Source organism: Eumetopias jubatus, unplaced genomic scaffold, assembly GCF_037043125.1.
Source record: "Eumetopias jubatus isolate StellerSeaLion01/CBP00866 unplaced genomic scaffold, mEumJub1_p1.0 scaffold_9, whole genome shotgun sequence".
In the NCBI taxonomy this organism is placed as follows: Eukaryota; Metazoa; Chordata; class Mammalia; order Carnivora; family Otariidae; genus Eumetopias; species Eumetopias jubatus.
Window position 1 is genome coordinate 36,579,354 of NW_028274815.1, and position 12,959 is coordinate 36,592,312.

At 48.6% G+C, this 12,959-nt stretch overlaps 1 protein-coding gene across 3 annotated transcripts in view; it reads left to right on the top strand.

Moving 5' to 3' along the window:
• Positions 1 to 12,959, top strand: part of ACOXL (acyl-CoA oxidase like) — a 354,745-nt gene that overhangs the window by 288,232 nt on the left and 53,554 nt on the right. For all 3 annotated transcript variants that reach the window (XM_028117110.2, XM_028117111.2, XM_028117112.1), the window contains one exon: positions 10,751 to 10,821. In XM_028117110.2, the coding sequence (XP_027972911.1) occupies positions 10,751 to 10,821 (71 nt within the window). The remainder of the gene's footprint in view (positions 1 to 10,750; positions 10,822 to 12,959) is intronic.

Here is a 12,959-nt window from a genome sequence, read left to right on the forward strand (position 1 = left end):
GTTTTCCATCTCACAGGTGTTCTGTGAGGATGAAATGAAAAATGACGTGAGGAAGCACTAGGGCCCTATAATCATGAGGGCAGCTAACACCTAGGGAAGACTCAGTGTATCAAGCCCTGTGCAAAAAGTGGGGGAGGGAGCATCCTTTAATCCCCACCAAGGCAGTGAGGAAGGGGCCACTGTCTATCCAATTTCCACCTGAGGAAGCTAAGCACAGAGATTAAGTAAGTTGCCCAGTGTCACACAGCAGAAGGAGGATTCAAATCCCAGCTGACTGCTGCCATCTGCCCACCTTGTGGGGCCCATAAGTGCTGGTTGGATCTGAACCTGGTTGCTCAGTATTGCTAAAGAGGCAGAAAAAAGAAGCCCCCACAAACTTGGGGGGTTCTCCTTTATTCCCCATTGTGTGATTGAAAAACGTACCTTATATTTGTACTACAAAGATCTGATCTGCAGTCCACACTGATTTTACAGCTCCTGGCACCTAAGTAGTTTCAAAATGAGATTAATCAGTACCCAAGCTGGCAGGTGAAAGCAACACAAAAGTAAAAAAGAAACAATTTTTTTTTTTTTTTTTTTTTTTTACTGCTGAACTCTGTACTGTGAGTTTTCCCGCTAGGAATATGATTAAGAATAATACCTTCTAAATTGTGAATTAAAAATAGGAGCATAGAAACTCTTGTCTTGTCATAACAAGTCTAGGTATGATTTTCTATTTTAAAAACATGATCCCATATCCCATATTCTAAAGCTAAACATATTTGCAACAAGATTTTAAAGGACAACATGTTCTAATCTCACAAAACATTTAGCAAATAACCTTTGAGTTCACATGAGCCACCCACACAAAAACCAAAATGAACTCAGAAAAAACATAGAAAAAGCAACTGTCTGTTGATAACCAGATTTTCTTTCAGCTCTCAGTTTTTTTGTCTATAAATAATCTGTATGTTTCAAATGTGACCATTTTTTTTAAGGTGTCTCCTGGCCTGTTCTCACTTCAGTGTGTTTTAAAAACAAGAAATGACTCTGTAAATCATAGGAACTATTGAGTTTTTGGAGGGGAGATCTTTAATATACATGCTTTTCAGATACCGAAAGTGTCACAATGAAACATTAAGATGATGTATCCTTTCTTTAGGGCATCTGTTTATCTTTTATGAAATCTGGAGTTTGATAAATCACCAGAGATAAAAGCATCATTTTTAACCTATCTTAGATCCCAAATGTCAGGAGGAAAAATAGGGCCGTGTCTCCTCTTTATGAATATACCTCTCTCTTTGCTTGAGAGTTATGGGATTTTATTTGCAGAGAAAACATAATGCTCTACGGACTTGAAAATGATGGCTTTTACTCAGTAATGTGAGAACCGAAAAGAAAAAAAAAAAAAAGCATCATTCGATCCTCTGAGATATAATCAAATAACAAGTTTTAATATGCACTTAAAGTGGTCTAGAGTGTTAGATAGGAAAGTGACCACAAGATAACTCACAAGAAGGTTTTCATCCCCTTCCTTTACTAACATGTAGTTCCCCTGATTTGCTGTACCAAAATGGGTATTGAAAACAGGGGAAATTTATTTAACATCAGGGTAAGTAGAGATGGAGGAAGCTGTTTACTGTGATTTTTTTTTTTCCACTGAAAAAGCCCTTGGAAATTCTCTCTTAATCGAAGCCTGGAAAATAAAGAAATTCCCACAGATTTCTATAATTATAGGGGAAAAGTATTCTGTGCCCGAGAATGTAGCAAAAAGCTCGTGTGGTAGAGATGGTGTCTAACCTCCTATTGCTGTGATCTCGGGGTCCAAGTACATGAACCAGAAAGTAAGCTAGTCACAAAAACATAACATGGCAGAAAAAAAATGACTTTTTATAGTGTTAGAAATAGCCATTTCTTAATAAGTAATGCAGGTTCTGGATGCAGTGAACATTAGAGTTCCTGCTCTTGTGCACATTTGATAGTTCTTCATTCCTGAGAAGTTTAAGACAAATTAAATTTTATGCAAACCCATTCTGGGCCATGGACGGGTGGTTGAGTTTTTCTGATAATTGCCACAAAAAGCTTTTGTCAGCAATTGATTAAGGAGACACTCGGGTTCTGATCTCTGCACCAGAGGTGCCTCAAGTCCCAGCTGTGCAGGACCAATTACAGCTGTGAGCACTTGACTTCAGTTTGCTTTGGTCGTTCTTGCAAGAAACACGAAGACTGTGTCAGTCCTAAGGGATAGGATCGAGGTATTGCATCGGATTGTGGGAGAAAATGGTGGGATGTCCCATGGAAGCTGAAGCTTGCTCCCTCTCTCAAACTCTGATCGCCTCATGGAGAACAAGCGTTTAAAATCTGGTCCTGCCCCACCTGAGTCCAGCATCTACTCAGTTGTCTTTCAGAAACAGTTCGGTTGTAGAACACTCTTCCTTCACTCCCTTATTCACCCAACCTCATCCAACAAGCATGTGTTGAAGTGGGCTGGGAACTGTGTTAAGTTCTGGGGATGAAAGATCCAGTAAGGAATAGCCCCTGCTCTCAAGGAGCATTAGTCAAAGCTGCATGACAGTTTCCATAGACCAGATGCTCTGGGAGAACTTGGGAGAGGCTTAAGGATGGGGTTCACGCGGCTCCCCATTAAGTGCCCGGCGAGGCAGCCAGCAAGGTTGGGTAAGATTTACCTATATTACAAAGGTGGAAAGGGCATTATAAGCAGAAGGAAGAGCAGAATGGGTAGCGTGAAATTCATGGATGATTTGAGAAAGCACTTGTGGTATGGTGTGTCTGAAGGGCAGGGCTCTCGTAGGGAACAGGCGTCAGGATCCCACAGGCCTTTGTGGGCCTTGTCTGGGAGCTTTCACTGTCCACCTCCACAGTCAGCAAGGCTCTGGGAAAGATCTGGAACAGGGGAAGGCATGACCAGATTGGGGGTGTAGGAAGCGTGTGCGGCTGTGATGTGGAGGTGAATTGTGATCCGGGGAGGCCAGGCCAGGCTGTCCGGCACGCATCTGTGAGGATACAAGCTGGGAAGCGGTGGTGGCAGGACTGGGGGTGGGGGGAGGCCATTCTGGAGACATTACAGGAATCTATGGGACCTTGAGAATCATGGGAGGTGAAGGCTGAGGTGGGAGGAAGCGCTAAGGGTGATATGGGGTGGGCTGGGCTGGTTCTGGCACCAAGGTAGAGAGAGCAGGACCAAATCCAGCCTGGACGTGTGCAGCATGGGGGCACCTGGGGCCTGTGAGTAAGCCACCATGATGGGGAATGGCAGAGAGGCCTGAGGACATAGAGATACCCAAGTCCTGAGCATAGCATTATGTTAAATTGAGAGGCAAACCCTTCAAAATAGAACATCCGGGTTGACCCCGCACCCTAGGCGATTGCTCACGGCTGTCATGTCCATTATCTTCCTGATTTAAATGCTATATCTGGAGTCCACAGCTCTTCGTTTTCCAAAACTTGTCAACTCCTCCTCTCTTCATGGATCAGTGCTGTGGGGGGGGTGGGGTGACCTTCCTGCTGAGTGTCACTGTCGGAGTTGTCTTTCCAACCAGGGGTCTGCAGGTGGGAGGCGCAGTCCCATGGGGAAGGCTCTCTGCCAGGGAGGAGATATGGCCATGGTGGTCACCACTGGTGCCCATGGTGAGCTGAGGGCGACACTGAATGAGCAAGAGAGTGCCCCACCCACCTGAGGGTGAGTGGCCTCCCCACACATAGGAAGACTGCAGGTTCCAGAGAGGGGAGTCCAGACAAGCTGAGCCTTCATGTCTTGCTGGTCGAATGGCCACACTTGCCGCCCCACTCAGGGTGAAAGGACTCTATCTGGGAAGTTAGTGACCAGTGTGCTTGCTCCCTCTGGTGACTGTGGGCCTGACCTGAGCCAGAGGCCACAGCTGGCTCTCCTTTGAAACCAGCTTCACAGAGAAGAGCCCCGAGAAGGAAGATCAGTTGGGTGTGTGATGTCACCGGCATGGAGAGAGCGGAGCACTTTCTTCCCGAGGCCCACATGCTGCAGACAGGGTCTGCCCCCCCCCCCCCCGCCGCCACCCCACAGCCCGCCCCTGCTCCCCGCAAGAAGTGCCCACATCTAGCACTTGGCAGCCAGTTATCCACATGTCACTCCCACGGCTCAGACTACGGTCAAGGATTCCAAGAGGGCAGGGAGGACCCGCTGCTGTCCCCATCCAGGGCCCGGCCAGACGAACATGTTGCCTGTGGGCACAACTCCTACCGATTTCAAAGGAGTAGGGGCAGGGGAAACACTTGGCAGTTTATTTGCTTACAAAGTTTTCAGGACCTCCTATTTGCAAGACTTTGGGCTGGGATGATCTATGACCCTTCTCAGTGTAGGGGAGGAATAAGGTATGAGTACGTGTGCCCTGCCGTGTGGAATGTGGCGAGCCCATGAGAGGTACAGGGAGCTTGCAGACATCACAGCACTCTGAGATGGCTTCCAGAAGTTCCCTCAGTACTGGGTCTTGAAGGGTGAACGGGATCCCCATGTTGGAAGTGTGGCAGTGCATTCCGGGAGGAGGCTACAGTGTGGACAAACATGAAGGTGACAAAGTGAAGGTCTTGTTCAGGGAATGGCAAGGCCCCTATTCTGCCAGAAGGGAAGTGTTCGGGGGAGAGGCCAGGAAACAAAATTGAATATTGCAATTGAATACTGCAAAAGTGGGCTGAAGAGGGTCGTGGGGTGTGCTGAATGCTGCGTGACAGCGCTTGGCCTTTGCTGGGTAGACAGTAGGAGGCCAATTAAGGGACTGAGCTGGAGAGTGACCCTCACACCCAAGCTCCCTTGAGGAAAACTTCTCTGGCTGGGATACACTGGGGAAAGAGACCCAGGGTGGGCATGAGCAGAGGATGAAGAACAAAATATGGGAGTGTGGCCAGCAAGCGAGAGGACCAAGACCTTCAGTGAGGGGGTGGCCGAGGGGGTTGAAAGGAGACTTTGCACTGGAGAAGCAGAGGTCCCCCTCTCTATCCAAAGGTTGTCCCTTTGGAGGTGCTGCGGTCCCAGTACTCAGGCAGAGACTCAGTTACAGAGAAGCAGAACTGGTCTGCCTGGAGAAGAGCTTGGGCCCTTTGAGCTCCTGTCGTGTTCCCAGACATGGGCATGGAGCCAGGGGCGGGGGGCACGGGCCATGTTCTACCTACTCTCTGGAATGGATCATGTGAACTGGAACAGGCTAGGGGACCAGGCAGTGAGCCGTGGCACCTTGCCTGGCATGGAAGTCCCCTGCGGGCCAGCTCCACGCCCCTTCACCACATCTCAATGGGCAAGAGGCCAGATCTGCCCCAACTGCTAGTTGCCAAGAAGTTAAAAGCCCCTGCTCACTCTCCGTGTTGATTCTGAAAACAAAGGTAGAGTTCTTTCTGCAAAGATGAAGCTCTTTTTTCTCTCTCTCTCTTTCAACATTTCCCTGTTATGTTGTGATGAATAGGTGGGTGGGGGACTTCAGAGGTCTGGAGTGATAGTTCTACAAAGTGAGCTGAGAGCAGACTGTCACACATACGTGAGAGGAGAGGGCTGAGGGACAGCCACCAGCGTGCTCCACATTGTGCCACAGAGCAAGGGCAGCACCCCTGACCGGGAGCCTTGGGGGTGGGTGCCTGACCCTCAAGGCTCCCAGGGAGAGGCAGACCTGAGCTGGAGATGTGGGACCCGCTGCCCCTGGGGCCTGGGAAGCTTCAGCAAGGGAGGACACTGCTCCCAGAGCACCATGCCCAGGCCCCAGGGTCCTCCACTGTCACACTCCTCCAGGCGGAACCTTCTGTTTAGGGGTAGATGTCAGCCTCCACATTTCTGCGGCCCCTAAGAAGAGACTGGTTTCCTTCTCTTCATTGTGAAACCTTCTCCTGCCAGATGAGAGATGCAGCTGGGACCGGTGTCCTCTTTCCAGAGATAGATGGAAGCACCTGGCTTTGAAGAGGTTTGGGTGAGCCTGTGTTTTAGTATCAGGTCTTTGTTCTCCAGGCCTGCCCTGCTCTGTGTGGGGCCCAGGGGAAGTGTATAAAACAAGCTGACAAAGTGTTGAAGAAAATATACTCTGTCCTCCTGCCTGAACAAATGTAGCTTCATTCATCCAGAAGGCCAGGCTCCTATTTACAATTCTCACACTCTGGGAAGTTCTGTGAACTCAGCAGCATGGGGAGAAGCATCCGCCCTGCAGATCCCTGACTATTCCCACCCCCAGATCCATCCCACACTCTGTGGATCCTCCAGTCTAGAAGCACAAGGTCTTTGTCCAACCCTGCCAACAGCTGCCCCTTGGCCACCGCATGAGTCTAGGGATACACACACACACACAGTCCCAAGGAAGAGACTCAAGCTATAAACCCAGGATCCTGGGTACCTGGAGAAGTGGGGTGTGGACTCCAGGCAGTTACTCCCCCATTGCCCCATGGGGAAGGCTGCAGCCAGAGGGATGGCCGAGCAAGGCTCCTTAAAGCTTGGCACCTGGGGCAGGATCCCAGTTCTCCAGGACCCTGTCATGGGGATTGAGAGAGAAGCTGAAAGAATATTCCGAGACAGGATTTCTGAGCAATACAGCCCCTGATGTTATCTTTAAGGTCACTTGTGTCTGTTAACTTAGCAGGAGTTCCTCAATCTTACAGCCATAGTTCAAAAAGAAACATAAGTTTAATGCTATTGTACATTTGGTTTGTCTTACTTTCCCCCCTTATTTGCATCAACATGTCATAATGAAAGATATTCTAGGTACAACCATTTCCTTGTTTTAGGGATCTCCCGTGTTGCAAAGTCCTGTCTACCTTTCCAGAAATGGCTGCATGGGTGAGGCTGTTGGACCTCACCTACGAACCCATGGCAGCCCATATTCACAAGGGGAGACAGAAGTATTTCATGCTAGCCTGTAAGTTTTGTCTCCCAAACTACCATTTTCTTACTTCATTTCCTTACTTCAATTTCTAACTTACTTCATTTTCTTACTTCAACCGGGTCACTTTTTCTCGGCTCTCCCCGCCCCCACCTCAAAGTGACTTGTTATCTCAAAATCTGTTGTTCTCCCGCTATTGTCAGGCCGATCTCTCGGTCACACTGAGTGGAAGGGTTGAACCAAGGGAACTTGACTGTCCTATGGGACAGTGTGACTTGACTTGACTGTGGGAGCCTTTGCATCCCCCTGCTGGAACTGCACTGGGGACACTGAAGAGCAGTTAAAACAATCGACGTGGAATCCAAAACATTTCACCCAGAGTCTTTGAAGGAGACTCGCACCGCGGCCATGAGCCTTGAGTTTGGCTGCCGGCCTTATTCTCATCAGGCAGTCAGCCCCCGTTGAATCAGCAGCAGGGGTAGAGGAAGGTAGATACCACAGATGCTTTCATTTTTAGAGGGTTTTTTTTTTTTTTTCTTACTTAAAAGTCGGGGAGGGGAGCGGGAGGAGAATGAAATGTGAACCTTGTTGAGATGCTTCTCAGCAGGCCTTGTCAGTGAGTTAGGTAGCCCAGGTGCAGTGGCCACACAGACCTGGCGGAGAGGAGCTGGTCGTGTCTCTACCCTCTCTCTTTGGGGATTTGGTAGAAATCAGAGTGGGATGAGGTGAGTGGTAAGCTCGCTGTTGGCACGAGAGCTATGTCACACTGACATCTAAGGCGAGGGGAAAACAACTGAGCAATCCGTGTGCTCTGCTTCTGTTGGTGCCCTGTTGTCAAGGTTGGCTTTTGTTGCTTGTGTAGATGGGGCGACAGGTGCTGGCCTCATGAACTCGAGCCAGCCAGTTAGGGGGAAGCTCCGTCTGTGGGGCCCTGTGTTCCCACAGGGCCCTTCAGTCCAGTTCCACAAAACTGGGTGGTGACTTTGGGCATGTTGGACAAGACAGGGATAGACCAGAGTTCGGGAAAAGTCACAAGGCTGTCTCTGGAGGCTTATTCCTCAGACAAGGCAGCGTGTGCACCTATCAGCCAAAAAACAATTTAAAGAGAAGAAGCCAGTGTGTAATGTGTCCCATCAAGGTATGAAGCCGGGAAGAAGTCCGTGTGATGGGGAAAGAGAAGGCTTCTCCAGCGTGCAGAGTGGGGGGGCCAATGCCGTGCCGGACACTGTGCCTTGGCCTCCGGCCTCTCCATTCGCCTTCACAACACCTCCAGAGGTGACTTTAGGAAACTGAGGCTCAGGGAGAGCATGTGGTTCATCCAAGGACACGTGGCTGGGAGTGGTGGTAAAGACCATGAGTGAGGTCTGTCTGACTCTGCCTTGACTGGCTGGGCCCAGAAGGGTAGGGTTTGAGCAGATAGGAAGAAGACAGAGCGGATCGTGTGGCCAGGAACCCAGCTGTGGATTAGTGATAGTGAGGAGCTGGCAAGGGGAGGGGGTTGCACCGGGGAAGAGGGCCTGAGACGCAGAGGGGAGGAGGTGCAGGCAGAGCCCTGGCAGTGCGAGTGTTCCTGTGGGGGCAGCAGTGGGCACAGGGCCAGGAGAGGGAGGGCGGGGCATCCAGGTTGGGGAACGAGGCAGAAGCATTATGCAGTGTCAAAGTGGCAGCTGGGCCGTGGGAAAGGGGTGCATCATGTAGACATTGTGCAAGAAGCGTCAGGAGGCTCAGTGACGGGAAGGAAGAATCAGAGATCTGGGTCTACTGGCTGCTGGATGACAGTACCACAGAAATGGGAAAATTCAGGGAAGGGTTGGCGGGGCATGGAAGTCCACTGGTTCAAAGAAACAGCTGTCCTGGCTGGTTGCCACGTCTTGTGAACAAGTGAGTGTCACAGTGGAGTCCAGCCATAGACAGTTGGAGGTATGGCTCTGGGGTCACCACAGAGGAGGAGAGGTGAGGGCGAGAATCCAGGAGCCCCCCAAGGCAGCAAGTAGCAAGTGTTTAGATTCCAATGGCCTGTACTCAGGAAGATTCCAAGTCACAGCATAAACCTTTACCAATGAAATAGCCACCTTCAAAAAAGGTTGTCTAAAGAAAACCTAGCACCTGAATTTGTAGATTATTCTTGATTCATCCTCAGACAATAGAGTTCAATATTTTGTCACACTGAAACATGTGTTTTACGATGACAATGTTCAGGGAGAGAGGTTGTTGTTTCCAGAGTCTTCCATGGAGGGGGTGTGTTTTGAATCGGTGAGAGCAAAAACATTCGTATGAACTCAGCCTAGCCCGGGTTCTTATCTCGAGCTGAGTTTCTGTTGAGCTCCTTTTATGGGGAAAGTATTGTATTTCAACTCTTCACTCTTTTAAAATTTTTTGATTGTTTAAAATAATTTATGATTCTATGTAAATTACTATTCGTTTTAGCCCGTTGATGACTGGGCGGGCATATATATGTAAAGCAGGCAACACTGATCCCTCTCTTGTTTCTGAGCACATTTTGACTGGATCAGAGCAAACATTTAGATGTGGAAAAAATCATCAGCACAAGATGCAATTGATAACCATTAAAACTGCATAGAGTAATTTAGTCATAGATAGAAACTGTCTAAAGATTTGTGTTTAGGTAACATTAGGTTAGGTAATTACCTAACATTAGGTTAGGTAATTAGGTAACATTGAACACAACACACAAAACTTACCCAGACAACGCTTGATGAACATGTGTTCTTGGTGATATAATTCTCTTCAAAATATCTGTCTTTGTAAACATGACATCCAGACATCCTTGGGGTCAGAACAATGGAATGAGGCCTTCCCTCAGTCATGAGGCTGGGTGTAGCTCTGCCCACTTTTGTGGACTCTGTGGAGGTTGGGCTGGACCCCAGAGGTGGTCAGTGACTTTGAATGGTTGGATGGCAGGCCTGCAAGGTTCCGGTGGAGGGGTGGGCTTTGCTCTGCTTCAAGGCAAGCGGTGGGACTGTGCCCAGCAGATGGTGGTGAAAGGTTATGGCAGGTAGAGAGTGAACACTGCTTTGAGTCTAGAAATAATAGGGTCATCTAGACGGTTGACTAAATTAAACCCTTAATGCCTGTCAGAACGAGTAGATTTAAATCTGAGGGTGGTGGGGACTCATGGGAGCATTTTTAAAAGTGAAATAATATAGTCAAAACAGTGTGCAGGGAAGGCAGTGTGTGGTTTGGTATTTTGTTTGACCAAAATAAAAAGGGGGTGCCCACACAAGTGGGCTTTTGATGGGAGCCAGGCCACCATGACAGAGAAAGGGAATGTGGTTTCTGTAAATTGTCTAACTTAATATTCCTAGAGCTTTCATGGCCTACTTAAATGGATCGTTCAAAGGTTTTTGTTTTTTGTTTTTGTAAGCTTTCCTGAGTTTGTCTCTGCCATTCTGTTGGAGAAGGATGGTTGGGGAAACATGACTTGAAATACGTAGGGGAGTTTGGGGGATCTGCTTGAGTCAACACTGGGGGCCATTATCATGTTCACACCAAGAGAGGCCTTAAATCCATGGGCATCACGACAGAAGACTGAGACAGAAAATCTACCACAGCCAAATTTACAAAGGCAGGTGGTTCTCTAAATGGAGATCACATGAAACAGGGATTGGTGTGGTCTTTGGGGGACCAGCTGGTCATTGGTGGCAGAACGCAGGACCTCCCGGAGGTTTAAAATGGAGTTCTGTTAATGGGCATGACCCTGTGCTCTGAGGTTGTCATCCCAGCTCACGGTGGGGCAGAAGTCACCCACTCCGGGGGCAGGGGGAGCTCTATCTATCCCATCACCAGAGAAAGACGGGGAGTAGCATGCCCCCTGTTTCTGTTATAACTACCGTGTTCCTCTCCATCCCAGAGGAGCTCGGGGGCGGAAGGGAGCTCATTCACCTTTCCTGTTTCTTCCCTTCCAGTTACGTTAGAGCAGTTCTGCCTGGCAGTGAGGAGCTGTCCTGGCCAAGAGGACCAGTCTTTGTTCATGAAGGTAGGTTATCAGACAAAGTACTGATTTCCTTAAAGGCTCGCAGCACTTTTATTGCCCTGAGGAGAGTTTCATTTTTACAAGCAGGAGTAAATTTATCATCCCTGAGTTCTGTGCTCCGCGGGGATATACTTGTCATCGGCGGGTAGGAGGGTTGCTGGTTAATGAGCACAGCCGCCGTCCGTGGGGTGCAGCAAAGTGACAGGAGAGTGGGTGTCAGCTACTAGCAGGGAATCTATTTAATTCTCCAGAGGGCCCCGTTGGTTCTATTTAAGCTTATCTGACAGAATCTTGATTCTTTGAGCAGATTTATGAGGCTTGGCCAAATTCCATGACTCTCACTGTACTTTTTAATTAAGACAAAGGATTCCATACGTTCTGTGTCTGCCACATCCTCGCTTTCGTCACCGTGGGGAACGCTACACAAATGAGACTGTTCAGATTAACCGCTGGAGTAGGCATCTTATGTCATAGATTCCTTGCCCTTGAGCGGAAGACAAACTTCGCTCTTTCTGGGTAGCAGTTGTTTTATTTCCTTGCGAATGACAAAGGAGCACAAGTGTGGTATAACCTACATTTAGGTTGTACCTCCAGGTGAGCCCAAAGTGTGGGAAAACTTGGCCGGGAGCCTGAATGAATTTAATGAAAACTTTGCCTTTGAAGGCAGAGAGCGATGGAGACCAGCAGGTCACAAAGGCACACAACCACCTTTCCACCAATGACTAAGACTCATGTTTTCACCTAGAAACCATACTTAGAGTGACCTTGAGATGTATGCATTTCCATGACGTCATTTCAATTCTGTACCGTCAGGAAACCGTGTGGTCCAGGAGCTGCACCTCTTACCTAAACACCATACCAGGTGTCCTCCAACTTTAGAGATGGGTGGAAAAAATAGGGCGTCACTATAAGGGATTTCCAACTCATTTGCCTAAGGTGTGATATTTTTGGTTTGTCTTATTTTTTTCGAAGCTTTCAGTGATGTTAATTTTATAATAAAGAAGTGCTGATACCAAATGATGGATTTGTCTGGGAGACGTGCTCCACCAGAGTCCTGGGTATGCTACAACGACTTTGAACGCCATCAAGTCATGCACACAAGCTTTTCTCGGTATTTTGAGGTTTTTCACAGTTAGTCCTCGGTCTCCTGACCTGACATCTATTCCCCAGGGACCTTTCCTCCCAGGTACAGGCTGTATTTCCGTGGCCTTGAAGCGGCTCTTGGGTCCCAGACACTCACCTCTTGACCCCCGGTCACTAAGGTGACAAGAGCACAGAGCCTCTCAGCCCTTCCTTCCTATTCCGTCTAGTGTTGCTTCTGTGTGCCGAACACACTCCTGTGTGCTGCTTGGTACTGCTGGGGACGTGGGATGCCTCAGTGACTCTGAGCTTCTATACGTCTCTAGCAATTGGCGGGTGGAAAGAGTCGCCACCAAAATCGTGCTCCTCCTCTCAGTTTCTCACCTTCCTGCTCACCCTCCTACTGCCCCAGCCTGGCTTCTCTGGAACATTGGCTCAGGTGCTGGTGGCAGAGGAAGGTTAAGATAGCCTGAGGTGTCCTGGAATGTGCATGTCCTGCTCACCCCCCTACTGCCCCAGCCTGGCTTCTCTGGGACATTGGCTCAGAAACTAGCAGGTGCTGGTGGCAGAGGAAGGTTAAGATAGCCTGAGGTGTCCTGGAATGTGCATGATCTCCAGGGACATCCAGTCTTTTCTGTCTTCCCTGTTGGTTTCTGCAAAATGTACCAGGGCGGCCGAGGACGAGTCTGTGGGTGTTTTCTCAATATTTGCAGGTTTTTGAACAGGCATCATCAAAGAAGTTTCACTGAACAAAATGTGTGCTCAGTTCATATATACTGAAACTATTTTATGATTTTTTTTTCAGGGGATTGAGGTTTCTAATGTCACATATCAGAGAGCACTACGTGGGTGTGACAATGGTGTGCAGGATTTTTGTAGATGTTATGTGGGAGAACTTGCTCAGGGTGACAGGAGATCATTTTGATTACAACCAGCTTACAGTCTACTATATGTTTACTGGGCTCAGCTATTCACTTTGAAGATGATCTGCAACAAACTTCAATATTTAATTCAACTTCGTTGGGTGACAAGTTGTTGGAGGCAAAACCTATAGCTCCGAA